At 41.6% G+C, this 27,881-nt stretch overlaps 1 protein-coding gene across 1 annotated transcript in view; it reads left to right on the top strand.

Annotated features, from left to right (window-relative positions):
* Nucleotides 1-27,881, top strand: part of PARM1 (prostate androgen-regulated mucin-like protein 1) — a 97,734-nt gene that overhangs the window by 55,939 nt on the left and 13,914 nt on the right. The window contains exons 2-3 of the mRNA XM_006907651.3: nt 4,703-5,407; nt 26,974-27,052. Coding sequence (XP_006907713.1) covers nt 4,703-5,407; nt 26,974-27,052 — 784 coding nt within the window. The remainder of the gene's footprint in view (nt 1-4,702; nt 5,408-26,973; nt 27,053-27,881) is intronic.

Raw genomic sequence — 27,881 nt, 5'->3', positions numbered from 1 at the left:
CTCACTTATCTAATGAGGAGCTGTACTCACTCATCACTTAGGCCCTCTCTAGTTAAAAAATTTTTTTTGAAATCCTGAAGAAGTATACATCCTTAGCTGTTTCGCTTATTCAATTTTGTATTTCTGTACAAATACAAGTCCTACATATGAAAAGGCAGAAATGATATTTCCCCAGTGATTTCAAATGTTTAAACCCTGATCACCAATGTGATGGTCTTTGGAAATGGGGCTTTGGGGAAGTAATATGGTTCGATGCAGTCATGAGGATGGGGTCCTCATGCTGGAATTAGTGTCTTATAAGAAGAAATACCAGAGAACTTCTGGGCTCACTCATTCCCTCTCATTCTCCCTCCCTCCCTCCCTCTCTCCCTCCCTCCCTCCACAAGCACATACAAAGAAAGGGCATGTGAGGGCACAGCTAGAAGGCAGCCACCTACAAGCCAGGAAGAGAGCTCTCACCAGAAATTGAATTGTCCCACACCTTGCTCGGACTTCCAGCCTCCAAACTGTGAGAAGTAAATTTTTATTGTTAAAGCCGCCCAGTCCATGGTATTCTCTTCTGGCAGCCCAAGGCAACTGGGACAGCAAGCAGTCTCTAAGATAATTATGGTGCCTGAGCCCTGGATATTTTCATGCCGGAAGACAATTCAACCTCATGCAGTCAGAGCAGTATGGAATGTACCACCAAATAAGGCAAAGCAGAAGCTTTTATGTTCTTAATGTTTAATTAAACATTAAGGTTTAATGTTAATCGTTCAAGTGAAGATAACCTGTGTAGTTACACAATTTCATGCACTGTAGTTTTGTTAGGAGTAGAAATTGCCTGAACTAGACTGCGAAGTACTTTAAATGAGTACTCAGTAGGGAACCATGGAAATGAATGACCATCTCCAATCTTCTTTGGAGTAGGAAGGGTAGGAGTTATAAAAGCATATTAGTCAGAATTAAACAAGAAAATGGAAGTCTTCTGCAACAAAACTAACTCCTGGTGTGTGTCATCTCTGGCACTATAATGATTTCCATGGTACAGCTTCTAGCTCCAGTGGGAAATGACAATGTAGTCATCTCCCCGAACATCATATACCTTTATGTATGTTGTCCTCCTTTCAGAACCAGCTCAGATGTTTTCTCTTCTGTGACTCTTCTAAATGTCATTTGTATATTTTTACATTCCATGGTCCCCATAAAGAAGGTATTCATCTTTCCTCAGGGCTCCCATTACAACTTTTAATTCCATGAGGCATTTGTCTTATCACAATTTAGGTGTCCTTTCTGTCCTGCTTGAGAGTGAACTCTTCAAGGGCAAGGACATAGACATAGAAGTGTGTGTGTGAGAGCTTGAATGAATGAATGAATCAATGAATCAATGAATGAGTGCTCCTTTATATATGACTCATTCATCATTCATTTCATGCTTCCAAAGACTCTGACTCAGCTACCAGACATGCCCACTCTGCCTCCATCTGCCCATCTATTATATGATACTACGAATGATAGTAAACATTGTCATTTTTGTTTTTCTGGCCTCAGAATCTTTAATGAGCCATGGGAGCTACCAGGATGCAGAGCCAGTAAGCTCCAAAGGTCACACATGAAGATCGAGTGTTTTAATAATATTTGTCCCAACTGTTGTTTTGTCCATATTTCAAAGATCTCTTGATCTGTATTCATCCTGAAATTGTTGACACTTCACAGCTGCCAAAGTCCACTATAGCAACATGGACTTATCTGGCCTACTTTGGGAGCTCCACCCTCATGGTGACTAGTGAGTAACTCTCTTGTATTTTATGGTCTTGACTGATTCCTTTTAAATAAAATAAAACCAATTATTTTGATAGCAATTCAAATGTTAACTTTAGTTAAATAATGAGAAAACCATGTCCCAGAAGCCAAAGACAAGGATAGATTCTGTAGCAGAACTTTCCATCAGCTGCTGAGTCTGTAATACAGCAGAATGAAGAAGTAAACAGTTTTATCCCTCATACATCTTTTATCTTTTCTTTTGTGCTAGATTCTAGCCCATGTTGATCATGGTTGGCCATAATGTATATGTTACCCACAAGGAAATCTCCTCTGAGTGTGGAGGACTAAATCGTTGACGATCTAACAAGACAGCGGGATAGGGATATGTCATGGTAGAATGACACAGAGTGACGCTGACTTTTTCAGCAAGATTCCTGACCTCATATAACACCAGATAGGCAGCCATCCCTGAGGCAGCTATGATGGATGTTGCCATACTCAGTTGTATGTAGAAGAGACTGGAAAGATGATAAAGTATTTTTAATAAAGTTCTTAAGATTTTTTTATTTTTCCTATCTCCCTCCTCTCTTTTCTTCTTTCCTTCCTTTTTCCCTTCTACAAGTACTCACTGAGCACTTACTATGACCTAAGCACTGTCCTACGCTTGGGGAAAATAGCACACACTCTGGTAGAAGGGAGAGAGATAGATAGATAGATAAATAAATAAAATGCAATTTCAGGACTAAACTATTTTATGAAAAACAAAAATGAGCAAAGAGTACGGCAGTACCTAAAAAAATTAGACATATAATTACTATATGATCTACCACTTTCACTTCCGGTATATACCCAAAAGAATTGAAAGCAGGGTCTCGTATAGATTATATGTACACTCAGATTCATAACAGCATTATTCACAATAGCCAAAAAGTAGAAGCAACCTAACAAAATCCATTAAAGAATGAATGGGTAAACAAAATATCTATACAGACAATGGAATATTATTCAATCTGAATAAGGAAGAAAATCCTGACACACGCTATAACATGGATGAACCTTGACAATTATTCACAATAGCCAAAAAGTAGAAGCAACCCAACAAAATCCATTAACGAATGAATGGGTAAACAAAATGTCTATACAGACAATGGATTATTCAGTCTGAATAAGGAAGAAAATCCTGACATACGCTATAACATGGATGAACCTTGACGCCTTTATGCCAAGTGAAATAAGCCAGTCACAGAAAGACAAATACTGCATGATTCTACTTACATGAGGTACTTAGAGCAAATTCATAGAGACAGAAAGTAGAATAGTGGTTTCCAGGGGCTGTGGAGAGAGAGGAATGGAAAGTTATTGTTTAATGGTTTCAGAGTTTTTTGGGAGGAAGAAAAAGTTTTGGAAATGGATGATGGTGATGGTTGAACAATAAAGCGCATGTTCTTAATGCCACTGAACTATACACTTAAAATGGTTAAAACAGTAAATGTTATATTACGTATATTTTAGCAATTTAAAAAATTTAAATCTTAAAAAAAATAATAAGTGAGCGGCTAGAGTAAAAAATGGTTTTAGTTAGGATCATCTGGAAGACTTCTCTGAGGAGGAGGTGGCATTTGAGTAGAGACCGACCAGAACATGAGAACATGGGACAACATAGGGGATTACTTTGGGATTTTGTTCTAAGCGCAAGAGAATGCCCTTGGAGAATTTTGGTCCGTTAAAGAACACGATCTCATTTACCAATTTAAAAGAGAATACTGGCTGCTGTGTGAAAAGTAGGCTGAAAGGGAGGAAATCTGGAAGCCCGAAGACCAATTAAGAGACCATGGCAGTTGTCTAGGCAAGTGACTTGTGGCTCAGGTGATGTGTAGATAATGGGAGAGGTGATGAAAAGTGGTTGGATTGGGATACATTTCAAGATAGTGTCAACATGATTCCCTGATGGATTTGATGTGGGGTGTGAGGGGTGATGTCTCAGTTTTTCACTGAGCAACAGTGAAAGCGGGAGTCATCCATTGAGGTGAAAATGACTAAGGAAAAGCTAATTAGGGAATGGTAAGGGGCACGGGGAGGCCATCAGGGATGCTTTATATAAAAAGTGAAATCATAAACCCAGTATCTAGCAGAGTATTAGCACATAGAAGCTATTTATTAAATAGTTGAATTAATTAATTAATTAAACTGAATGGGTAAGTGAAGAGAGGGGAGGAGGAAGAAAAGTAATTCTAAATTTGACAAAATATAAAGAACATTTTGCAAAATAACATGATCTTAAAGACCCCAGGCTATAATGTGGAAGAATTAGGTGCCAGCCTCAGAAAATATATCCAAACCTCAGATCCTCCTTTCAGCTTTTATTCTGGAACCTCCTGCCTTTCCTCCTCTGCAAAGAATGTGCTCACACCTTTACTCGTCCCAGCCAGCAAGCCTATTGCTCTTGTATCCTGGTGCTTAAACCGCAGAGCTTATGACCCTGGGACAGGGAACAGCCAATCACTGAGCTCCTCTGACAGAGAACCCCGCCAATCAGTAACCTCCTCCACCTTTCCACTCACTGACCATGCCTTCCCCACTCCCACCACAGGCCCTGGGCATCCCCCACAGGCATGTGGATCCCCACAGGCACAGGGCCCTTAGCAGCCTAAACAAATTCCCACAAAGCCAGAGAGTTTCACTTTTTAAGGGTATGGTTTTAAGCAAGCAGGAGACAAGATTAGTCCATTACATGGATTGGCTGGACTTACATTGAACCTCTAATGCTCTTACTGAGCCTTCAGCCTGGTTCCTACTGATAGCCGCAAAGGGAGGGGAGAGCAAGTAGTGGGAAGAAAATATTTAAAAGTCACAACTGGGGAGGCACAATGCAAACCGAGAAAGACCTGTGAAAATGCTATAAGACAGCCTTGCCTCTCAGGTTACACACACTGACCAATTTATTCTGGTTCTTCCACAGGACTGAGGGTACAGGGCGTGCCTACAACATCCCTCTTGCCTGTTTCTCTTCCGGCAAAGATTACCCCTACGACAGCCACCTGGACGAGCTCTTCACAAAGCCCTCCTGCCTTCCCCACCAGTGGCACGCGCAGCAACTCAGTGCTTCCAGTTACAGCGGCATCAGTGCAGACATCGCTACTCCCCAAGAATGTTTCCATAGAGCCCGGAGAACAGGAGACCACCAGCCCAACCTTGACTTGGGAGGGTACAAACACAGACCCTTTATCAACAAGTGGCGGGGTCCCCTTAACACCCACGCCCACGGAACACAGCTCAGGCACTCCCGAGGCAAGTGTGCCAGCTACAGGGTCGCAGCTCCCCACTGAGTCCCCTGCGCTCACTTCCCCTCAGGCTCCAGCCTCATCACCCTTACCTTTGTCAACCTCACCACCAGAGGTTTCTTCTGTCTCCGTCGGCACCAACCACAGCTCTGCTGAGAACAGCACCAAGCCCACAGGATCTCCAACCACACCAGAGTCCCCAGCAGAGGAGCACAGCTCTGGCTACACCCCCACTTCACATGCCACCTCAGAGCTGTTGCCCACGGAGACAATACCCCAAACAACTGTGCCAGCCAAAGTGACCTGTATTCTGGTAGACATGGAGACCACCACCGCCCCCAAAAGGGTCATCATGCGGGATGTGGAGCATGCGCTAAGTTCAGGTGAGTCTCAGGCTGGAACACTACTAGCACCTTGACGACATTGACGTGTTAAGACTGCAGTTTGGCTAACCAAACACAACTGATTAAGTTTGAATTTTGGAGTGCTACACCTGAGCTGAAGAATAATTTATAAGAATTTCCATAAGAGTGCAAACTTTATTTTTAATCACTTAGTAATTTCCACATGATATCTCATTAACTGTGGCCAATTGCCAGTTTTATGATTTGTCTTTACATGTGTCACAGGGAATGTAAACAAATGAGACTACATAAGTAAAGATGAATAGCATGGCTTTTGGTCAAGCTTCCTAGATTTCAATTCTGGCTTCTGACCTTGGGCAGGTTACGTCATCTCTTTGTACCCTTATTCTTCTTCATCCATAAAATGGGAATAAAATAGATTCTATCGCATATGGTTCTTGTGGAGGTTAAATGAAATAATACATAAAGTGCCTTGGCAGGGAGTAAGTGCTCAGGAGATGTCAGTTGTTATTACAATTTTGCTCAGTGTGTTAATGAAGTGTTTATGGAAATCATGGAAACCAGTCCAAAAATGTAGGGTGGGGGTGGAGAGAACTTGCTTATTCTTTATAGTCACTGATATATTTCATGGAGAAGACAATAGATTTTACAGGACATCGCATTTGTTCTTATTCTCCCAGCAACTCTATGAAGTTAGAATTAGTTTTATCTTGATTTTGCAATCTTGGAAATAATGGTAGAGAGAGATTTAGGGTCTTTTCTGAGGTCACATGCATCTGACATTAACGTGGAGACTGTAAATTTTAGGGTATCGAGCAGGAAAAGACTCTAGGAAAAGGCATTTGGAATCTTGATTGCGAAACAATGAGGTGAGAACAGCCAGAAGATGAAAGGGGAACGTGGAGCTGGACCCCTTCCCTGGGTAGCCCTGTCTGGGGTGAGGACCGAGAGGAGAATATTGGGGACAGGGCCGCGCATGATCAGCTAGGGTCGAAGGAATGGCTGTGACTGTAGAGAAATCAATGTCTTTTAACAAACAATTAATAAACAAGCACTACGAATGGAAACTCTGTTAGACAGTGGAAGTGGAAGAGAGAGAGCTACGATTAACAAGACATGATCCTCATGGAGGAGCTCACGGTTTACTAGAGAATTAAGTCCCAAAGAATTGCAAATTCTTGTTTTAAAAGACCACTATATCAGTGAAGAGTCCCGACAATAAAGGGAGATACAGTCAAACTAGGATAAAAGTATTAACTACAAAGGTTTGGCTGGGGTCTAAGGGAACCACAGGAGAGTATAACAGCAGAAATGTTGCGAGTCAGGCCTAGGAGGAGAGAAAAGTAACCAGAAGCCAGAAGGAGAGAGTCTTGTAGAATAGACCACTGAGAGGAGCAGTGACTCTTAGTTGAGAGACACAGCTAACTCAAGGTTAACCTCCTGAGGATGAAGGGAATCAGTTCTGTGCCCTCGCTCTCCCCTTTCCTCTTGGCAGCCAGAAGCCAAGGACAAGGAAATCTATTGATGTGATCCATGCAAGTCAGCCCCCTGGAGGCCTGTTCAGAGAACAAAGTGGAGAAGTAGATCTGGAGAGGCAAAGAGAAGAAATCTGGCGTACTCAGATTCCTCTGTTCAGCCTCCATCCCCATTAGCACCCTGTTTATACCTCCAGCCAACACATCACACTGCATTTAGGTGTGTACTTCTTGCCTCCACTGCTGCCACACCCCCATGCCTCCACCTTCTGCCTGATACTGTCCATATTCCCAACATGCAGGTAACGTCCCTAGCATAGACTAGGCACCTAGAGCAGAGTGGGTGTTGACTTGACTCAGTGTGTGAAGGACTGTCCCTAACAAAGGTGCCATCGAAGCACAGGCATGCAGGCCCCATTTCTTCTCTTTTTCCCAGTTCAGACCCTCACCACCACCTGGGGAGCAGAGTGGGTGTTGACTTGACTCAGTGTGTGAAAGACTGTCCCTAACAAAGGTGCCATTGAAGCACAGGCATGCAGGCCTCATTTCTTTTTCCCAGTTCAGACCCTCACCACCACCTGGTTGCACTTCCTTTTGCCACCCTCCAGCCCCTCCAAGATACTCCAGACACCGTGGATCCACACATTTTGAGCTTGGCATGCAAGAATCTTCATAACTTGATAAAACCTACTGCTTTCCACAAGTGCCCTAGTTTTATGGCTTGATTATCCAAAACAATCCTGTCCCAGTATTCTAGCTTGTGCTTTAAACCATGTCTTGATTTCCTCAACTCTAAGCCAGCAGGGTCAAGAGGCACAGAATTAGTGACAGAGCTGGGTCATGACCATTTATAGTTCTAGGGAACGTTGTGCCCAATAGCAACTTTAGAGTAAATGAATGAGGAAACGATTGAATGGCTGGAGAAGAGATGGGCATGGCAGGTTAGAGGGAGGTCACTGAGCATGGGCCAGAGTCCATTTCATAGACCAAAGAGGATTATGAAGTTTTAAATCGAAAAATATATATTGTGCATCTCCCAAGACCTTGTGCTTGATGTAAATAGCGTATTCTTATTAATCCAAGTACTCATCCATTCATAGTCACCCATGAATAATTCTAAAATAAGGTAAATGCTATTGGAGTTAAATTTGCCTAGAGGAAATAGCGACGGCTCCGTGATGGAGGGAGCACATGAGCTGAGTTATAGGAAATGAAGGGAATGTAGGCCTAAGGAGACAATTCGGGCACTTGTATGCAAAGGTAGGGGACCAGTGGCACATGGTTAATGCTGTGCACACCTGGCTTCGGAATCAACCCAGCAGTAAGCACCGAAACTGGTCTTGTCAAGGTATGTAGTGCCCTCCACTTTGCTAAGTGTGAGGTTAATTCTTAGCCCCGGCTCTATCTGACCTATCAGCAGCGTTTGATACAAATGGTCACTGCCCTGATCTTTACCCCCCAGACACATTATCTCTTGGTTCTTTATCTACCTGGCTGACTGCTCCTTCTCAGTCTCTGTTGCCTTACTTCACCCCTCATCTTCCTACACTGGAGCACTCTCCCTGACCTCTCCCTGACCTCTCTATACTCACACCCTCCTCTTCTCTCCACACTCACTCCTAAGATGATCTCATCCCATCTCATGACTTAAAATGCCATCCAGTTCTGATAACCCTGAGATATAAAATTCTATGCCTGTTTTTTTCATTGAACTAAAGGCAAGTATATCCTGCTGTCAACTAACCCATACTCCCCACGTGTGTGGCTCACAGGCATCTCACACTTTATATGTATGAATTACTGAGTTCCTCAATCCCCAGTCTGCTCCTCTCTCAGACTTTCCCTCTCTTCTTTTGATTCTTCAGGCCAAGAGCCTTGGGCTACTTCTAGGCTCCCTTCTTCCTCACATACTCCACATCCAGTCCATCAGAACCCAATCTCCTCCCACCCCTCTGTCATCTCTCACATGTATGACTTTCATATTCCCGTAACTGATCTCACTACTGGCTACACCCTTGCCAGAGAAATCCTTTTAAAACTCAGGATAGATCTGTCACTTCTCAGCTCTAACACTCCGATTGCTTCCCCTTTGAGTCAGAGCAAAGCCAAAGTCTATATCATGCCAACAATGCTCAGCATGATCTGAATATGCACAGCCTCCTGGCTCTCACCTTCTTTTACCTGTAAACACACTGGCAATCTTACTGTTTTTAAACAGACTGAGGACACTCTTGCCTCAGGGCCTTTGCACTAACCATTTCCCATGCCTGAAACATTTTCCCGCAGGTCTTTAATGGCTTACTCCTTTTCATGAGTCAGGATTCTAGTTAGCTGTTATCTCCTCAGGAGCCTTTACTCACACTCCTGTCTGAGATAGCAATCCCATCACCGTTGATCTCTTTACCCCACTTTATTTTCCTTTTGATTACTTACCACTTTCTTACTTTATCTCATTTATTTGGTGAGTGGGTGTCTGTATTCTGCCACTAGACTATCAGCTCCATGAAGGTAAAAACCCTGTTTACAAAGAGAATGATGTAAGTTACAGCCAACCCCTAGAACAGAGCCTGACACATGGGAGACCCTCAATAACATTGGTTGAATGTTATTGGTTGAAAGAGTCAACCAATCAATACCAGGGAAGCTACTCAATCTCTCTGAACCATGGTCTTCTTATTCATAAGATGAAATAAGGATAGTATCTGTATGATGGGGTTACTGTAAGGTTTAGTCGCGATAATAAATTTGCAGCATAGTGGCTATTGAGCAATGGCTTAGTAGATGCCTATGATTTTTATTTTACTGTGACTTACTGTTATCATTACCATTTTGTTGTTATTATTTTTGTCACTGTTGTTATATTTATCATAATGAAGAATGCCCACCATCTTCAACAAACTCTCATTGAGCTTTTGAGCCAGGCATCTGGCTAGATACTAGGGTTCACAATGTAGCATGTACACAGAGTTCACAATGTAACATGTACACAGTATGGCAAATAACCTAGTTGGTGAATCCCAGACTTTGTGGAGGGGAACAGTGCAGAACAAGTAGGAAGGAAGATTTCAGGACAAGTGTTAGAGGACTGTGAGTAGCAGGATGAGACAATTTACTTTACTTACCAGGCCATCTATAGTCACCAAAGGCTTGTGATCAGGGGAAGAAATGCTATGAATTTTATTTTAAGAGGATTCACTTGGCAGGAATATGTATGGTAAGTTTCAGAGAGTTCAGGCCTGGAAACACGTAAACCATTTTATACTTGGTTTCTGGCTTGTCATTGTCACTGATAGACCATGTCACTTAACTACTCTGACTTTAAGAGATCTCAGCTGTAAGCTATGTACAAGCGAGGTAATCTTTCAGGGTCCTTTTGGTTTATTATACCATGAAAATGGTTTGTGGCAATTATCCTCTGCAGAAGAAATGAGATTCATGTTCACATGAGGTTTGCTGAGAATATACATGTTCCAAGGATTGACACAGGTAGCCCCTCATCTACTCTTCAAAGCATTCTAGTACAGTGAGCTCGAGGGTTATCTGTTCTATAGGTGAAGAAATAGGCCCAGAGGGGTAAAGTGACTAACTCAAATTCTCACCTGAGTGACAAGGCCAGGATTCGGATTCAATTCTCCTGATTGGCCTCGAGTTAAGTGCTCCTTTCACTACAGCCATCTTACATGAATTCATAGAAATGAAAAGTTGAGGGAGGACCAGCGGCCTCCAGAACTACTGTAGAAATGAATGACATGGAATGTTGTCACATGCCGAGTGCTGCCAGCTGGCTATCGTGAGCGGGGCTGCGTGGTGGGGGGAAAAGCAGGAGGTAGTAGCACTTGTCCCAAAGCAGCTACCCAGAAAAAATGAGTTTTGATTTTCACTTTTCAGCTTTTGTTTTGCTTTTAAAGGAAGAGAGAGGGAGCCATGATGTGTTAAATTTGGGCCATCTTGTGTTATTAAATCAGAGCTCTTCAAGGGTGGAAACCACGGCTACAGAATGTTTCTGACTCCATGAACTGAGGTGAACGGTGCTGTGCGCAATTCCGTGCTCAGCAAATGCTTTGGGGATTAACTGACATTGCACACCAAGTTATACGCAAAGTATCATCAACTCTTACATATGCAAACTTTACAACTGCAGTCACTGTGCTTGTTGCAAAGTGGATATTCTCTTTTGTCTGTAAAATCCAACTGTCTGCTAGTCTTATGCTATCCTATACTTTCCATCACAAAGAGAAGGACACATAATTATGAAAATTGGCAAAGGCCTTTGAAATCTAAATTACTAGTCTAAACCCCAGTATCTATTCAGAATGAACTGTGCTAATAAATACCTTTAAATAAAGGGCACTAAGCAGGCACAGACATCTAGACATCTCTGCGTCAATACCGGCAAAGGATTTGCAGTTCCACATAACATCTCTTTATTCTAGATTAACTCTTAGGATGAATATAGATTTGAAAAAAGAATTAACTCCTAGAAAATGTGAAAAAGTAACTTTTAAAGAATACATAGATTTATTTTAGGAGTAAAATGTGTATTGTAGTAAGTTAATTACCTTCCTATTTAGAAAACATTAAAAATATATTAAAGAGAAAATGATTTAATAAAAAAAATAGGTGAGAAGACCATATAAAAGGATATTAAACATTTACTGATTAGATTCTTTTGGAATGTCCAGAATTTATCAGGAAGCAATAATCCTAAAAAGTATTATATCTATTTTAGGCTCAGTTTTACAAATACTAAATCATGGTACATACCCAGGCCCAGCCTCTTATAAGCAAATTATACTGCCATCTTTTCAGTTCACTCTTCTTCACTACTTGTGTCCTCTCCATCATCAATTACTATTGATTTTGGACTCTTAGTAGCTCTCAGTTCATCTATTTATCTTCAGTTTTACCTCATGTCAAAGCTTCCATAGTCCCACCGTGATAGCCTCCTAAATGCCCCCTTTGTTGCATACCCTGTACCAATCTCACCAGCTTACCTTTTCACACAGCAACCAAAATGACAATTAAACACAAATCTGATCAGGTCACACATAATCTTACTACCACCAGTGTCCCACTGCTCTTAGGATGAAATCCACAAGCCCACAGAGCCGTGCAGGGTGGGGCTCTGCCTGCCACCCCTCCCTCGTCTGGCCCTCTAGCCCTGCTCTCTGCACTCCCATGCTGGCTGTCTCTGAGTTTCATGGACCTGCTGAGCTCTCTCTTGACACAGGTCATTTCCTCACTTGGATGCTTCCACCTGGAAGCTGCAACTCATCATTTGATCCGGTTAATTCCAACTCATTCCTCAGTCTTAGCTCAAACATTGCCTGTTCAGGAGGTCTCTGATGGGGCCCCCAGTCCAGCTCCGGCCCCCAGTAACAAACTGTCACAATTCAGCTGTATCTCTTCTCCACAGTGTGTGATTATACATGTACATATGAGGCTCTGTGTCATTGCTTTACACTGCTTTTCCAAGTGCCTGAAGTGGGGACTTGTCTGTTTGGGCTCATAAATATATTCCCAGTACCTAACACTGTCTGGCTCAGTGTAGGTGCTCAATAAATATTTGATGAATGAGTAAATGAATGTATTTTAATGACTGAATATCAAGCTCTAAACCATAAATTCACTATTTTCTTAGTTTCATAAATCTTGACCTTTGAATTGAGAATGAAGAAAAATTAAATATCTTCATCTGTTGTCTTAATCTGTTCAGGCTATTATAACAAAACTACCATAAACTGGGTGGCTTAAACAACAAATTTATTTCTCACAGTTTTGGAAGTTGGGAAGCCCAAGGTCAAAGTGCCAGCAGATTCTGTGTCTGCTGAGGGCTCACTTCCTGATTCATACATAGCCATCTTCTCACTGTGTCCTTCCTCACATGGCAGAAGGGGAGAGGGAGCTTTCTGGGGTCTCTTTTATTAGAGTGCTAATTCCATTCATGAGGACTCCATCCTCATAACCTCATCATCTCCCGAAGATCCCACCTCCTAATACTATTGCAGTGGGAGTTAGGATTTCAAAATATGAATTGGGGCGTGGGGAGGACATAAACATTCAGTCCATTATACCTATGCATGCAAAGATACCCTTCTAACACAGTGTCATCACTATAGACCATCTAAAGAGTTCTCTGCGGACGCTATGGGTTTCTGCCCACCCCCATTCCCACCACACCTCTCTTTCCTCACTATGCTCACTCCTATCTTTGGTCACCATGGACTTCAGGGCCGATAAGGTTATGGACTGTTACAAACTCTCACTCACATTGTTTTCTTTTGTACCCAATTCTTTAAACATAGGCTAAACCTAAAAGCTTACTAATGCCAAGTAAACTACCATAAGGAACTCCAACTGTCAAATTTTATTTTAGATAAAAATTATTCTGAATTCTTGTCTCTACAACTTTTAATTCTCCTTCATTTACTTTCACTACTTAAATCTTAACCTAGTTTTGATATATTTGCAATATATCTTCTGAAAAATATGTCAGGGTAATAAAATCAGATAGTTACCATTTATGTTGTTATCTAGTAGAATACAACTCTACACAACACATTTATAACATAAGTACATCATATTTTAATTGTCTCATTGTCACTTTTCATTACATTTGGAGACTTTCTGTCTCTGTAAAACAATTTTTTTTTCTTCTTCAAATACTTTCACCAGTTATTACTAAAATGATTTTGGAAATGCTTCACTGAGAAAGTGTGCATTAGCTCATAAGCACAGTTAATATCATTAATGAATATATGGCATTTTGGCTCATTAGGGAAACTGATTGGATTATACCTATGATTCCAGATTGAATGCTTATTGTACTCTTCTGACTCAAGAGCGTGTCTTTTTAGTTACAAAATAATAACAGGAAAGTGAAAGCGAATCAGCATCAACCCATCATCTTTATCAGAAAAGGATCTAAAAATCCCACCCCAGCACGTTGAGTCAGGAATACTATATTCAGAGAACACATGCTGGATACTACATTGATACCTGGATACTACATTGATACCGTCCTCAGCATACTTTGTTTCTCAGGTCCCAGAAAAGAAAACTATTGGCCAACAAGAGACATTTTATTTAACAGTACCTTGCTTTTGTCATCAGACTCCTAGCCTTCAGGGGTGGACCACACACTCAAAAACAAAGGTGAACTTAGGTTAAAATCATATAATCTCAATAAGTCCATAGAAGTAGGTCATCAAAAACACTTTGTTATATTTCTGTTTGGAGAAATCATGGAGGTTTTTCAAAACCAGGCTGTAAGAAGGCAAGAATGTTTCTAATAGTACAAACTTGGGCATTAGACTGCCTGGTTCAGATCTCACTGATGCTATTTGCCAGATAGGAGACTTTGGCAATTTTATTCATCTTTGTGTGTTACATTTTTCTTATCTACGAAATGAAGGTAATAATAGTATCGTGTTTGCCTTTTAAGATTATAATTAGGATTAAATGAGACAAGTATATAAAGTGTCTCACATAGTTAGCACTAAATAAATGTTAACTGTTATTATTATTACAGTTGGGTCCCTAATTCTCATTGTGGATACCAACTGACTCTTCTAGACTCTGATTTTTTAACTTAAAAAAACAATGTTTGTTAAACACCATTAAGACTCCCAAAAGGATTTTTACTGTAAATATTAGGTAATAAAGATCCATTTAAGCACCTGCTTATAACACAATACAAAAAAAGGATAATCTAAAAGCGTGAAAGAAAAAAATGAACTTTGTTCACATTTCAAATAGTAATGCTTTCATGAAACTTGTAAAATCTGAAGGAAAGGGTTAAAGAATGCAAACAACTAAAGTATCTGGAAGAAAAGAAATCTTGGGGGAGGGAGGATACAAAGGCTGAGCTTTCGGACTTCGCCAAGGCTCCACTTGCCCCTAAGGATCAAGACTAAGAGCTAGATGTTCCCTTTTCCCTTAACTGGCATCAAAGTTTGGAAATATTTTCTTTCCAGAGTTTTTAACTCTAAATCCTTGAGGACCTGAGTGTGGGAGAAATTAAAACCTGGTTAAATACAGTATCCGAAAGTGGGTCCTGCTTGGCCTTGGTGATTAATTGCATGTAGACAAAGCTAAATTAACTAATGATTCTGCTGAGATCCCGAGTCCTTGGGCTGCAGTAATTATACTGATGTCACTGCCCTTGGCCAAGGTTCTGGGACAGGTGATAAGAAACCATGACTCTCTGCTCCACACACATATTCCACAATTAAAATGATAAATTTGCACGCTGCTTGGCAAACAGCGTTAGGACTTTGTCTTAGGCTCTGAGAAGTTCCTCCCCTCCTTCTCACTTCTGTCCTCTGAACCAAGAAAGTACCAGTGTGGAAGGTCTTACTTGCTAAGGCTGGTGAATCCAGAAGAAATCTGAGCCTTCAGATTTGCAGGCTGGATGAGTCTCACAAAAGGGCATATGTCAACTTTTCTGGTTTATTTCTCTCCTCAATATTGTTTGATCCATGGTCATACCTCATTTTTATCATTGAAATAATAAAGAAATAGAGGAGGAGGTAACAATAAAAACCAAAATTCTCTTTCAGTGTTCACGGAGACACATGGCAGCTCTTGAACAAGATAGTGGCGTGCTTCCTGCCATATATCATTCACCCTTCTATGTGTCATCCACCAAGAGATGAGTTTGGAGTTGAGATGCCCAACTTGGCCCTTAATGTTGAAAGCCAGAGGCTGCAAAAAGCAGCCTTCTCAGCCTACACATACCTTCTCCTGCCCACTGCCACGCAGCCAGTTGTCCCAAACTGGAAAAACTCCAGGGTTTTTTTTTTTTTTAAATAATTTCAATGCTAATTGCATTAAGGATACTTAAATAGCAGAGAGATGTGGGGATTTATTTTTCTCTTTCTGATTTGACTCTTGAATGGAAATATCTATGTTTTCCTATCGAGGAATTAGATGACCTAACATAACATAGCTGACCTGTGTGCACTGCAGAACAGAATTCTCAGAAGAGCAGAAGAGTTCTCTTCATCCAGAACAAATAGTAAAGGGAATTCTCTTTTCTTTTGGGGTTTCTTTTTCCTATTATTCTCTGGAAATCTCTCCAAGCCTGCCATCTTCCCCATCCCCAGGACATCTGGAATGGGGCTGATAGATAGCTGAGATTCCCACCCATGTCAAGGTATGCTGCTCTTAGCAGTAGAAGTTATAATTCAGCCCGGGTTGAAATGTATTCATTACATAAAATAATTTTAAAATAATTATGATAGGCTTATAATGCCAAGCACTGTGAATCTGCCCTACAGGACAGACGGGACAAAGGTAGAAACTGACAAGGAGCATGTGAAGGGACAGACAGGAGGGCTTAACATCATGGATCTAGAAGTGAAGTTGATGCTCATGTCTGCACTGCCTCTCCTGGGAATGACCAAGTCAGGACAGTTTTCTCTCCTGTACCACTTTTCCTCCAGGTTTGGCCTCTTCCAAGAAGCAGTATTCACGAAGCTGCCACCACATTCTTTAACGCAATAGTAGGTGTTGACAATGCGCTTCTGGCTCTGACTACTGCCCTCTGTTCTTCCTGGTCTCTTCCAAGGGCTCCACGGGCAACTCATTTACCCTCAGCCCAGCTTTCTTCCCCGAGCCCCATTGTGAATCTGGTATTCCTGGGAGCAGTGTTCTCAAAAGTGTGGCTTAAGTTCTGACATGAGTAGTATGCAAGGTGATGAACATTTTTATTCTAATAAAAACCGTGTTTTTTGTTTTAATGTGAATTCGAAAAAAGAATAAAGTAGCACATTGTATTTATGATTCCATAGCTGTTATTGCTTAGGGTAAGGCAATAAGTAGTATCTGAAGAAAAATAATTCAATTTAAACACAAATATTATGAAAATAATAGTATAAATGGTGTGGACATAGCAAAAAATATGAGAGTGGTATGGAGATAATCGAATTTTGGAAACATTGCCCTGAAGTCTTATCCTTATTTAGTGCCTCAGCTACAAGCACTTTAAGGCTTTAACTTGAGATGAGACCAAGAGGTAGAGAATTTAAAAGAATGTGAACCAAGCATCAAAAGTTCTGAGTTCTAGTCCCAGTTCTGTCACTAATGGACTCTTCTCTCATCCAAATCTCTTAATTTCTATAGACTTTTATTTTATCTGCAAAACAAAGAGGTTAAATTCAATGAGCCTTCTTAGAATTTCTTTTCGACGATAAATTACATTCTTCCATCGGTCATGATCTTGCTGGAAGCAAAACTTGGACTTGAGATCCTCACTCATGTCTAATACCTACGTTGGCTCAGATTTCCTCTGGATTCAAGGTTCCTTCCTGGCTTCAGAGTTTTTATGGGTAAGAGGTGCTTGGAGCTTAAGTGCAACCTTTGTATTGCATTCATGATGGACAAAGCATTTTAAATACACTATTTAATTTATAAAAGCACTCTGAGAGGAAGTGGGTGTTTTATTGAAGTTCAGCACACAGGATAAACATCAGCTGTGTGAATGACTGAGTGAATCCCTGTTTATAGGTAGAGATGGAGACACGAATGAGGCCATGGAAGAGGGGAAGCTTAAGGTGACTTGCCCAAAATTCTTCAGCTAGAGTGTTTATAAAGCCAGTCTCCATGTCAGATCGTTTCATCACAAAAAGTGGAAAAGCATAGGTTTGGGGAATCCAACCTCAATGGTTGAATCCTGTTTCTGCCCACTAACCAGGTGAGCAGATTTTTGTTAACTGCTTTATTTCCTAAACTCCAAAATGGAGATACCTACCCAGCTCTGCCTAGCTTGGTGCCAGGGACAGAGTGGCCAGAAATAATGATGGCTTCAATGATTTTTATGACCAGGATTGTTTTTCCTAAAGCTTCTATTACTGTTCTTGGTACACTACTACAGATGTCCCCTGAGAACTGTTGTTAAGCCTGGCCTGAATTCAGAGCAGTCTTTTAGGAGAGTCTGTTAATAGCATTCAGATGGAGGGATCACCCATGTTTCGGAAGGAATTCTCATTCCCTGCAGGCTCCTGTTAGTCTGGGCAGTGCCCTTTGGCCAGCTGAAAGAGAGGAATCCTCCCTGACATTGACCTTGGGCTGCTGTGCGGTCATTGGCTTGTCCTATAACTATGGGAAAGGGAATGAGGCACACCCTTCGCTATTCTTAGAAATCCAGTCTAGTTCATACATTACAGGTGTCAAAGGAGAGCTGGGAGTAGGTGATCTAAACAGGTAGTTATAATAAATTCCAGGTGGGAAAGAAGCCTCATTTGTGTTCAGAAAGACTGTGATTTTAAGCGAAGTGAAGAAACTTTAAAATTGTGGTAACTAGAGATTATGCTGGCTAAGTGCCCTGGGTTGCGTTAATTGCAAACCTGAGCCGCCTGTGTCCTGAAAATACAGCTGATGTGCCCGCATGAAAGAGAAACATGGGGAGAAAACACACACATTTGCTTGGGCAAGTGCAAATTTTTTATTATCTCCACAAAGATTTATATTTCTGTATCCATTCTTAACCATACGCTACCTATATCAATAAAATGCTCTAAAAGTAAAGCCAGTTCCTAAACCAGGGCTCCTGATTGCAGGAAATGGAAAGTATAAATATTAGGGACCCTGCTCCAAAGTTTGAATTCCAAGTCTGCTCACCGACCAAGTCAGACCACTGACTAGCTTTTAGGTAAAAGTATAAACATGAAGTAAAAAATTCTGGTTGTGGTAATATTTCATTAATTTTGATAAAGTTTACCTCTGTCATTCTGTGTGAAGAAATGACTAAGCAGTACTTTAATGATTCAAAGATTCGGCGAGATGGGGCAGTGGAGAGAAGGACCAGTTAACCGAGACAAACTTAGGTTGTGTTAATTAAAAACATTTCTGTAGCATATTTGCATGCAAGCTGTATGCCTTATAAAGGAGTTTTATTTTTGGTCTTTACTAAAAAAAGTTTTAAAAAATAGCTATACTTTCTGAAGAAACCAGTTATTTTATGGATTTATTATTTGTGCCTAGACAAATAAAGAAGTGTACATAATATCCCTGGCTTTAAAGGACTTTCAGTCTAGCAGGCAGGCAGAACATGTTCACATAAAACCGTGGTATAATAGTGTATTTCATACATTTTTATCTTGTATGTATATTTATAACTACCCACAGCAACATATGTCAGGGTTAGTTACATACCAGAATAAGTAAACTAAATTCTATCATACAAAGTAAAAGGGAAAACATCTAGAAAAAGAAGCTCAAACTGAGCAGACATCATTGGGATGATTTTTAAAAAAAAGACTGGACTTCACAAGCTCCTTGCGAATTATCCCTCTGCCCAAAACATGATCCCCAGTCCCCACGCTATCAAGCCCGAACACCGAGACTGACTTTCAGAATTCTCCATGATTTGGTCCTGAGTGTCCAACCACTTCATGGTCCCTATTGTTTTCCATTGCACCCTCTAATGTGGATGGTGGCTTTAGTTTTGTCCCCTTCGTAAACTGTGCGATCTTGGGTAAGTCACTCTGAATTCCTTCCTCAGTATCACAGTCTCCTAATCCATACAGCGAAGGGGCTGGACTGTGCAAAGATCCCAGCAGTCCCCTTCATCTGTACAAATTTGCAAAGCACTTCATCTCACTGGACCCTCCCCACAGCCCTATGAAGTGGAGAAGACCAAGATTATCCCATTTTTTAGATAAGGACACCAGCTGAGGTGCTCTGCCTCCAAGCTCAGTGCTAACCCTTCAAGCCCGGAAATGTTAGGTATCTGTGCTCCATCTAGCTGGTTCCTGCCTCAAACCTTCATTGTTGTCTGTTCAAGTCCAGCCCATCCTTCAGAGAATAGCTTCATTCCCACCTCTTCTAAGTCTACTCCAGCTTTTGTAGACATACCCTCCCCCCAGTTAAAAGCAGAAATATAGTTTGTTACCACCCACTACCCATCTCTCACCTGGCCTACCTGCCTGTCTGTCCATCCAGTTCCGCCCTCCCCTGTATGATTCCCAGGGCCTGACGCTTGTCTCTGAGGTTGGGTGGTGAAACCTCAGCACCCTGGCCTGTCGCTTCTCTATACCCTGTGTTGTCCTAGCTCACAGGGAGCCTGTGGAGCCCATTCAGGAGAAGCTTGTGGCATCGATTCAGGGTTAGAGGGAAATAAGCTTAGCTTCCCCTGGGGTGATGTAGCGTGAGAGGAAAACAGAAGTGAAATTCGAGCAGAATTCAAGGCCAGAAGTCAAATGACCTTCAAAACTGGTAAAACTAGGATCCATCTAGGAAACTGAGATTTTCTTTTTCCTTTTTCTCCCCTATATCACAACATACACACATGTGCAAGCACAAACAACGCAGAGTAAAAAAAGCACACCCTGTGTTATTTAATATAGTGCAAGGTACAGCTTTTGGCAGCACTCTTGGCGGTTATTTTGGACCACAACACATGCTAGAAGCCAATAACATGGACCTTCTTCGGTCGCTGTTCTGTGATGGTTGTCTGCTTCTAACTAGTCCTCCTCCAGTTAGTCTGAATTATTGAGTTTTGACTCACCTTCACCAGTACCTGCTAGAGGACCCAAACCACCACTAAGCCTCAAATTAGGCCTGATTCCTGGACAGCCAACAGAAAGCAGGCGAGACATACCAGAGCAGCAGTTTTTATCCACAAGCAGACACAGATCTATCACTAGAGGGTGGCAGGAGAGCCTCGTGGGTAACAGCATGGGTGCTGGAGCCTGCCCTCGTGTCCCAGTTCTTCTCATTACCAACCGCGTGGTCTTCAGTTTCTCTGTGCCTCAGTTTCCTCATCTGTAAAATGGAGATACCAACAGTACCGACCTTACAGAGTTCTCTAGAGAATCACAAAAGTTAAAATAATTGAAGTTCATAGAACAGCTTCTGGCACAGAGTAAGTAACAAAAAAGAGTCCATTGCTATTATTTTTATTGTTATTTATTGCTACTATTATCATCGTATGCAGGAAGGAGTTGTGACGTGAGACTATTGCTGTAAAGATGGAAGAGCCTGTTCCTAGTGTAGCGAAGAGAGATTCAGGCACACACAAAGGTCTAATCGTTGAGCCTCTTTCCTTACCAGTCACCACTTCCCTCCTCCAGCACATGCACAAACACATGCTTTTAAAGAGAAAGAATTCCTTTGAGACAAAATGTTCCTTTCCTCTTGGTGACCTTGACTGAAAGAGCTGCCACACACTCTGAAGTGGCCATCTGCTTCTAGTCTCCATTTCTCACCTACTCTCTGGACCAGGAAGGGGAAAAAAAGAGGAAGAATATTGAAAAACAGGCAAGAGGGTTGTTAAAGACTTAAAATAGATCAGGTATGCACACCCATAATCAGGAACTTGGTCAAAGTACTTACACGTGCATTCTAAATAAGCTGACTCTTGAAATTCCAAGGAGGATGTAATTCAGGAGTCATCTACAGATGGGAGCAAGACACCTTTTTGTCGCCCCTGGAAACTTCCCACATCTTCCAGCCACAGCTCTCTCAGAACAATAACAACTTTTGGAATAGCGTAGGAAGGCTCTTTCTTTCGAGCTTGTTCAGGTTCACCCCATCGCACCCTACTATTGTCATTTTGCACATGATCTTGCCAAAGAGGGTAGAGGAAGTTTAAAGTGAAGAAAAAAGAAAATGCCTCAATGAGAAGAGTCCCAGAGGAACACGGGACGTTTGGGGATATTACTAAGCCCAGGCTAAGCCCAGGAAGACAGGAGGGCATCTTTAGGAAAGCAGCAGAGCCCCTTCTGAATGTGGAAGACTCCCTGTGTCTGGAGCATGAGTAGGAGAGCGATAAAGAGAGGGAGTTTGTCTGCGCTGTGAGAGGCAGAAGTGGGGAGAAAGACCCCGTAAAATGACGCCATAGTTTATTCCAGGACAGCACAGGGCACAGGACAGAGTCACAGCGGGTCAAGTAATGACCTCCTTGGTTAGTCTGACCAGGTCTGACCAGGTCACGGCCTTCTGGGAGTTTGCTCTGGCTACTTCAAGGATATTTTCTGATTTTATGCAGACAGTTACTCCTAAAGTAACTCCCCTGCACCTCTGTAGTCCACGGGGACTTGCAAGCCGTGGTGGGTGGACTATAGCTGTAGAGTCTTGGGAGTAAATACTCAGGTAAGACCTGGAGCAGGGGATTCCAAGATGGACAGGAGCCTCCTGCTTGGGAACTTCCTTAGCACAGTGATTGAGCTCAAACTGCCACTTACCTTTTTTTTTCTGCCAGTATTCCATTTATTCACTTGACATTAAACAAATGAGTTAAGTACCCACTATGGGCTAAGACTGTGGCTGGTACTAAGAGTGCAGGAGGAAGGGGAAAGAGATGCAAGATGAATATGAACTGACTCTGCCTGGGGAAGCTCATAAACACAACACAAAGTGTTTGAAAGAACAGACGCAAAGAGCTGACACACAACAACACTGTAATTTGCTTGCAGGTGTCGGGAAAGCTTCTCAGAAAGGTTGATATTTGGTTGTCATGAAGAAAGAGTAGGAGTTGGCCAAGCTGAGAAAAGGGCCAGGGAAGTAAACAGTATACCAATGATTAAAAATGCGAACCCTGGGTTCAAATGTTAGCTTAATCATTTACCAGATTGTAAAACTTGAATTAAGTTCTTAATCTCTCTGAGCCTTAACGTTCTCATCCATAAAATGAAAATAATTCATTGTAATAGAGAATGAAGTCAGATGATAACTATAAAGTTCTTGGCGCAGTGCCAGTCCAAAGTAACCACCTGCAAATGTAGAATAGGTTATTCTTCAGCCTGTTTTTTCTTGTTGTTGTTGTTCTGGGTTGTTGTGAATGTGACAAAATGGCACCCTGAGAAAGCCCAACCTTCAGAGAAGCCCAGAATTCAAGGAGGCCTTGGCTCATGGATCTTCAACAGCCCTCTGGTCAGGCAGAACCAGGGTAGAATATTCTTGGATCTTGGTTTATAAAATATGCAGATAAGTTTCCTCCAATTCTCTTTTAATTTCTTTTGGCTGCAGGGCTTTACAGTGTGAGTCACACCCAGTGTATAACTCCAGATCCTAACGAGGAAGGACTGTGGTGCCAGCCACCCTGCCACCTCCATTCCCAGTGCGCTACCCACCAAGCGTCCACATCTTCCTCATACGGCAAAGCCACATGTTCCTCATGTTCTCTCTCTCTGCCCCACCTTGTAAAAAGAAAGAGGAGGAGGAGAAGGGGAGTTCCAGTTTAGTTTAAATAGAACTCAGGGGGAAATGACATTTGTTTTCACAAGGAGGAAATCAAGCCTTTTTCAGTTACCATATAAAGTTGTGCTAATGTTGGCTCAGCTACCCTTCATATGTTCAAACTGCAATGCCCTGAGGTGTGGAACTTCCCAGAGTGAAGGTCCTGGCTGCTTCTAAAGGGAGCAGCTGCTATAGAGGTGACAGGGAGCTCAGGACATAAGATGTTGTAGGCTAGGGGCCTGATAAAGGTCGCCAGCCATGGGAGCCAGGGTCTTCTGGAACTAGAAGACCTTTATCAGGCCCCTAGCCCCTCAGGAGAGCTGATGTGTGGCAGAATAGTTAACAAAACGGTCCATAGTGCAATTTCAATATATTTTACCTGCCATGCATTAGCCTCATATTGGGCAATATCAAGCCCTCAGAAGGGCTCCTTTGCCTAGCTGCCCTCAAGAGCCCATCAAGTAGAAAAGCACCTGTTAATTCTAGCTCTGCTTGCATGGGCTATCCTCTGTGAACAAGAAAAGGTGGCCTTAAAGAGCCCCATTTGAAGACTGTTGTTAACACTGAGACTAGACAGCCACCGGTCACATAGAGGAGAAGCAGGTCACTCTATCACCTGTTTAAAAAAAAAAAAAAAGCAGCACTCGAGTTGGGGAACTGCCCGATTTATCTTTAGAAAGAGGTGGTATATAAATAAATTCAGTACATCGCAGAAAGCTGAAGGAGATCCAACTGCTCAGAGTTAGGGAAGAAACTTTGAAAAAGGTCAAACCTACAATTTCCTATATTAAACTATCCCTGGGGCAAGAGAGAAGGGTCTTACAAGGAAATCAACTATATTCTTTCTTTTCTCCAACTCTTAAAAGGGTAGGGGATTAAATTAAAAGGTCAGTTTTAAAAATTGCTCCTAATTGCAATCACTGTATCTTTTTGAATCTTGAAATACTCTCATCACTTTACCTTGCAATAATAATCCTTGTTTCACAAGCTCCTAACAGAGCTGTTAAGAGGCTTCATTGAACTTTGAATTGTTCTAATTTCAGCACAGTTTGGAGGCCAAGAAGCTAAGTGCGGCCTTTCAAAGTAGGAGTGGAGCCTTTTCGTAATGGGAACTGACCTGAAACTTTTTCTGTTTGATCTGGTCTGCACATTTGAGCATTTAGTGTCATAATTCTATCTTTACAATAATAAAAAAGAGAAAAGAAATGTACCGATCATACTCTAAAGGATTCTAGGAGTGAGGAGACGGGCGTGTGAGTGTCCAGAAGTGTAGAAGCTCTGAAGTGGTCAATCGGACACATTAAGGCTGCCAGCCAGGGGAGCCAGGGTCTTCTGGAACTAGAAGACCTTTATCAGGCCCCTAGCCCCTCAGGAGAGCTGATGTGTGGCAGAATAGTTAACAAAACGGTCCATAGTGCAATTTCAATATATTTTACCTGCCATGCATTAGCCTCATATTGGGCAATATCAAGCCCTCAGAAGGGCCCCTTTGCCTAGCTGCCCTCAAGAGCCCATCAAGTAGAAAAGCACCTGTTAATTCTAGCTCTGCTTGCATGGGCTATCCTCTGTGAACAAGAAAAGGTGGCCTTAAAGAGCCCCATTTGAAGACTGTTGTTAACACTGAGACTAGACAGCCACCGGTCACATAGAGGAGAAGCAGGTCACTCTATCACCTGTTTAAAAAAAAAAAAAAGCAGCACTCGAGTTGGGGAACTGCCCGATTTATCTTTAGAAAGAGGTGGTATATAAATAAATTCAGTACATCGCAGAAAGCTGAAGGAGATCCAACTGCTCGGAGTTAGGGAAGAAACTTTGAAAAAGGTCAAACCTACAATTTCCTATATTAAACTATCCCTGGAGCAAGAGAGAAGGGTCTTACAAGGAAATCAACTATATTCTTTCTTTTCTCCAACTCTTAAAAGGGTAGGGGATTAAATTAAAAGGTCAGTTTTAAAAATTGCTCCTAATTGCAATCACTGTATCTTTTTGAATCTTGAAATACTCTCATCACTTTACCTTGCAATAATAATCCTTGTTTCACAAGCTCCTAACAGAGCTGTTAAGAGGCTTCATTGAACTTTGAATTGTTCTAATTTCAGCACAGTTTGGAGGCCAAGAAGCTAAGTGCGGCCTTTCAAAGTAGGAGTGGAGCCTTTTCGTAATGGGAACTGACCTGAAACTTTTTCTGTTTGATCTGGTCTGCACATTTGAGCATTTAGTGTCATAATTCTATCTTTACAATAATAAAAAAGAGAAAAGAAATGTACCGATCATACTCTAAAGGATTCTAGGAGTGAGGAGACGGGCGTGTGAGTGTCCAGAAGTGTAGAAGCTCTGAAGTGGTCAATCGGACACATTAAGCTATTATCTTAATCTCTATGTAAGCAATGAACCTACTTGCTTTCTTTTAGAAATTATAACCAGTTGGGGCATGGATCACTGACATAGCCTTCTCTCACCCAAAACTTCTGAGGAGTTACTAAAGAGTTAATTAGTAGACTGATTTGCTTCTTAGCTCTACTCTAATTCCTTTGGTGGAAGGGCTAATGACAAGAACAGTATACAAAAGCCATTCATAAGAGACGAGAAAAATAAAAAGAGGAATAGTAAAATAATCTACAAACGATAAATCTCCAAAAATGTGGGACAGATTCATCACCTTTGAGACATAGTCTATAAGAGACGGGCTCCAGTCCAGGGTGGTACATTTGGAGAGGACTTTAGCTTAATGCACATGGCATCGCATTTAATCCTCCAAAAATTGCGAGAGAGAGCAGAGCAGCTCTTCTTTCGTTACTGCAGGTGAGTGGTACACAAGTGGACATGGCTAAGTAAATAGCTCATGGTCACATAGCTGATCATGGTGGAACCACACTTGAATCCATACATTTGGACTCCAGACCACTGATGCTCCTTCCAGTGTGTTTCACAGTCTGGTTTATTTGTTGAAGTAGTAAATAATTTCTCTGTGGCCTGAAAGAATAAACGGGGTCCCTAACATCAGCATTAGTGCCAAAAAGCCACTTTAACTATAGGGGACAAGACCCTAATTGATTCTTGGCATTTCTAAGGTGAAATAAAACTGAAGTATATACATTAGTCCAAAGCTCGCACAAAAATACTGTTGTGCTTCAAAGTAGTAATCTTTGGAAGCAATAGGTTATTCTTAGATGGCTACATGCTCAAAGGGTTTTTTGGGTTTTTTTTTAACTGCCCATTAGTAGTTGCCTTTAGAACCAGATTTCAAACTATACAATAAAATATTCACATTACTTTATAATTGCACTGGGTTAATTCTACAAATAAAAACTACTGTTACCTACTAGACTTGACCTTATTTTTATACCAGACTTGATTTTATTCTCTACAAAATCAAATTTACCTTTCAAGAATGAAAACTGGACACAGTTCCCAATAAGGAATTTTAAAAATGCTTTGATTTGATGGCATCATTAAAATTAGAGCATCTCCTACCAAAATGGTTCTTTTGAAGTGGACAGTGCTTATATAGCTATATGATTCTAGTTTATTTGAAAACCAACCACATTACTTTGGAGTAACCCTTGAATAAAACATCCTGAGTCTCCCAATATTTTGCAAATGGTGAGAAGAGGAGCCAGAGCTTATAAAATAAGAAAATAAAATTGGGAGATTTTAAATCCCTTACTCCAGCAAACAGCAGCAGCAGAAATAGCTTGGTGTTATTATTTAAAAATAATCAAATATTATTGTAGACTGTTCTCTGATCTCCTGGCCAGCCAAACAGACTTAATAAATACTGGCCATTTACTGAACTTCATTTAGCGTGAAAAGAGCATTTTGGTAAAAAGAATTAAGACCCTGAGTTTTGTTCTAGCTCTGACTTCAGAAGGATCTGGAATGAATACACTCCCTCATCTTCTCTCCTTTGCCTTTCCTCCTTCACAGGCAGCATCGCTGCCATTACAGTGGCCGTCGTTGCCGTGGTGGTGCTGGTGTTTGGAGTTGCAGCGTATCTGAAGATCAGGTGAGAGGCACCTTACTCTTCTTTATGAAAAAAAGAATTCCATTTTGTTGGGTTCCAGGCTGAGAGCTGTTTTGCTGAGTGCTTATTTCTTAATAAGTATCTCAGCTCTCAGAAATATTGGCAGAGAAGTGAAAATGGCCAGTGTCCTCCACACTGGACGAGAATAGATGGTACAGTACCTGAACCTTGGCAAAGCAGAATAAATAAGCTGAAATACACAGCATGATTATGTAATGGAGTCCAGAGACTGAGGCCCTGGCTCTCTGCCTTTAATTCACCCCATCACCCTGAGGGAGCCACGACTCCTGACCTTCAAGCTGTCTCATCTGTGAAATGGGAGAGAGGGTGGGTTTGATGGTCCCTAAATACTGAAGTTCTGAACACTGATGTGTGGATGTGTACCAGCCTGTAAGGACATTCTCTCTGGCACTAGAGCAAACTGTTGAAAATATGAGGAAAGTGCAGCGTTTTCTATAAAATTGGTCCCCCCACCCCGAGATTATGTCCTTATAGCTTTGGTTTTAAAATATCTTTTGTTATGAAATGAAGGTGATCACAGATGGTAGCTGAGTTTTCACTTCTTTTTATTTTAGCCAAATAGAAAGTTGCAGTACTCTGTGAGCTTCCACTTTTGTCTACCGCTCTGTGAAATCCCAGTCTCAAAATCACATTACTCACACTGAATGTCCTTCCGGCTGTAAAATACCAAATGGCAAGTGACAGTCTTATTTGCCAGTCTGTGCAGTTCACATAAAAAGAGGCAGAAGGACATGTGCTGCCATGATGAGCACAGCCACTCCCTGACCTCTAACACGTTTGCCTCCCGACA

The sequence above is a fragment of the Pteropus alecto genome, unplaced genomic scaffold (genome assembly GCF_000325575.1).
Source record: "Pteropus alecto unplaced genomic scaffold, ASM32557v1 scaffold161, whole genome shotgun sequence".
In the NCBI taxonomy this organism is placed as follows: Eukaryota; Metazoa; Chordata; class Mammalia; order Chiroptera; family Pteropodidae; genus Pteropus; species Pteropus alecto.
Note: the sequence above shows the minus strand (reverse complement) of the source record. Positions and strands in the feature narration are given on the sequence as shown.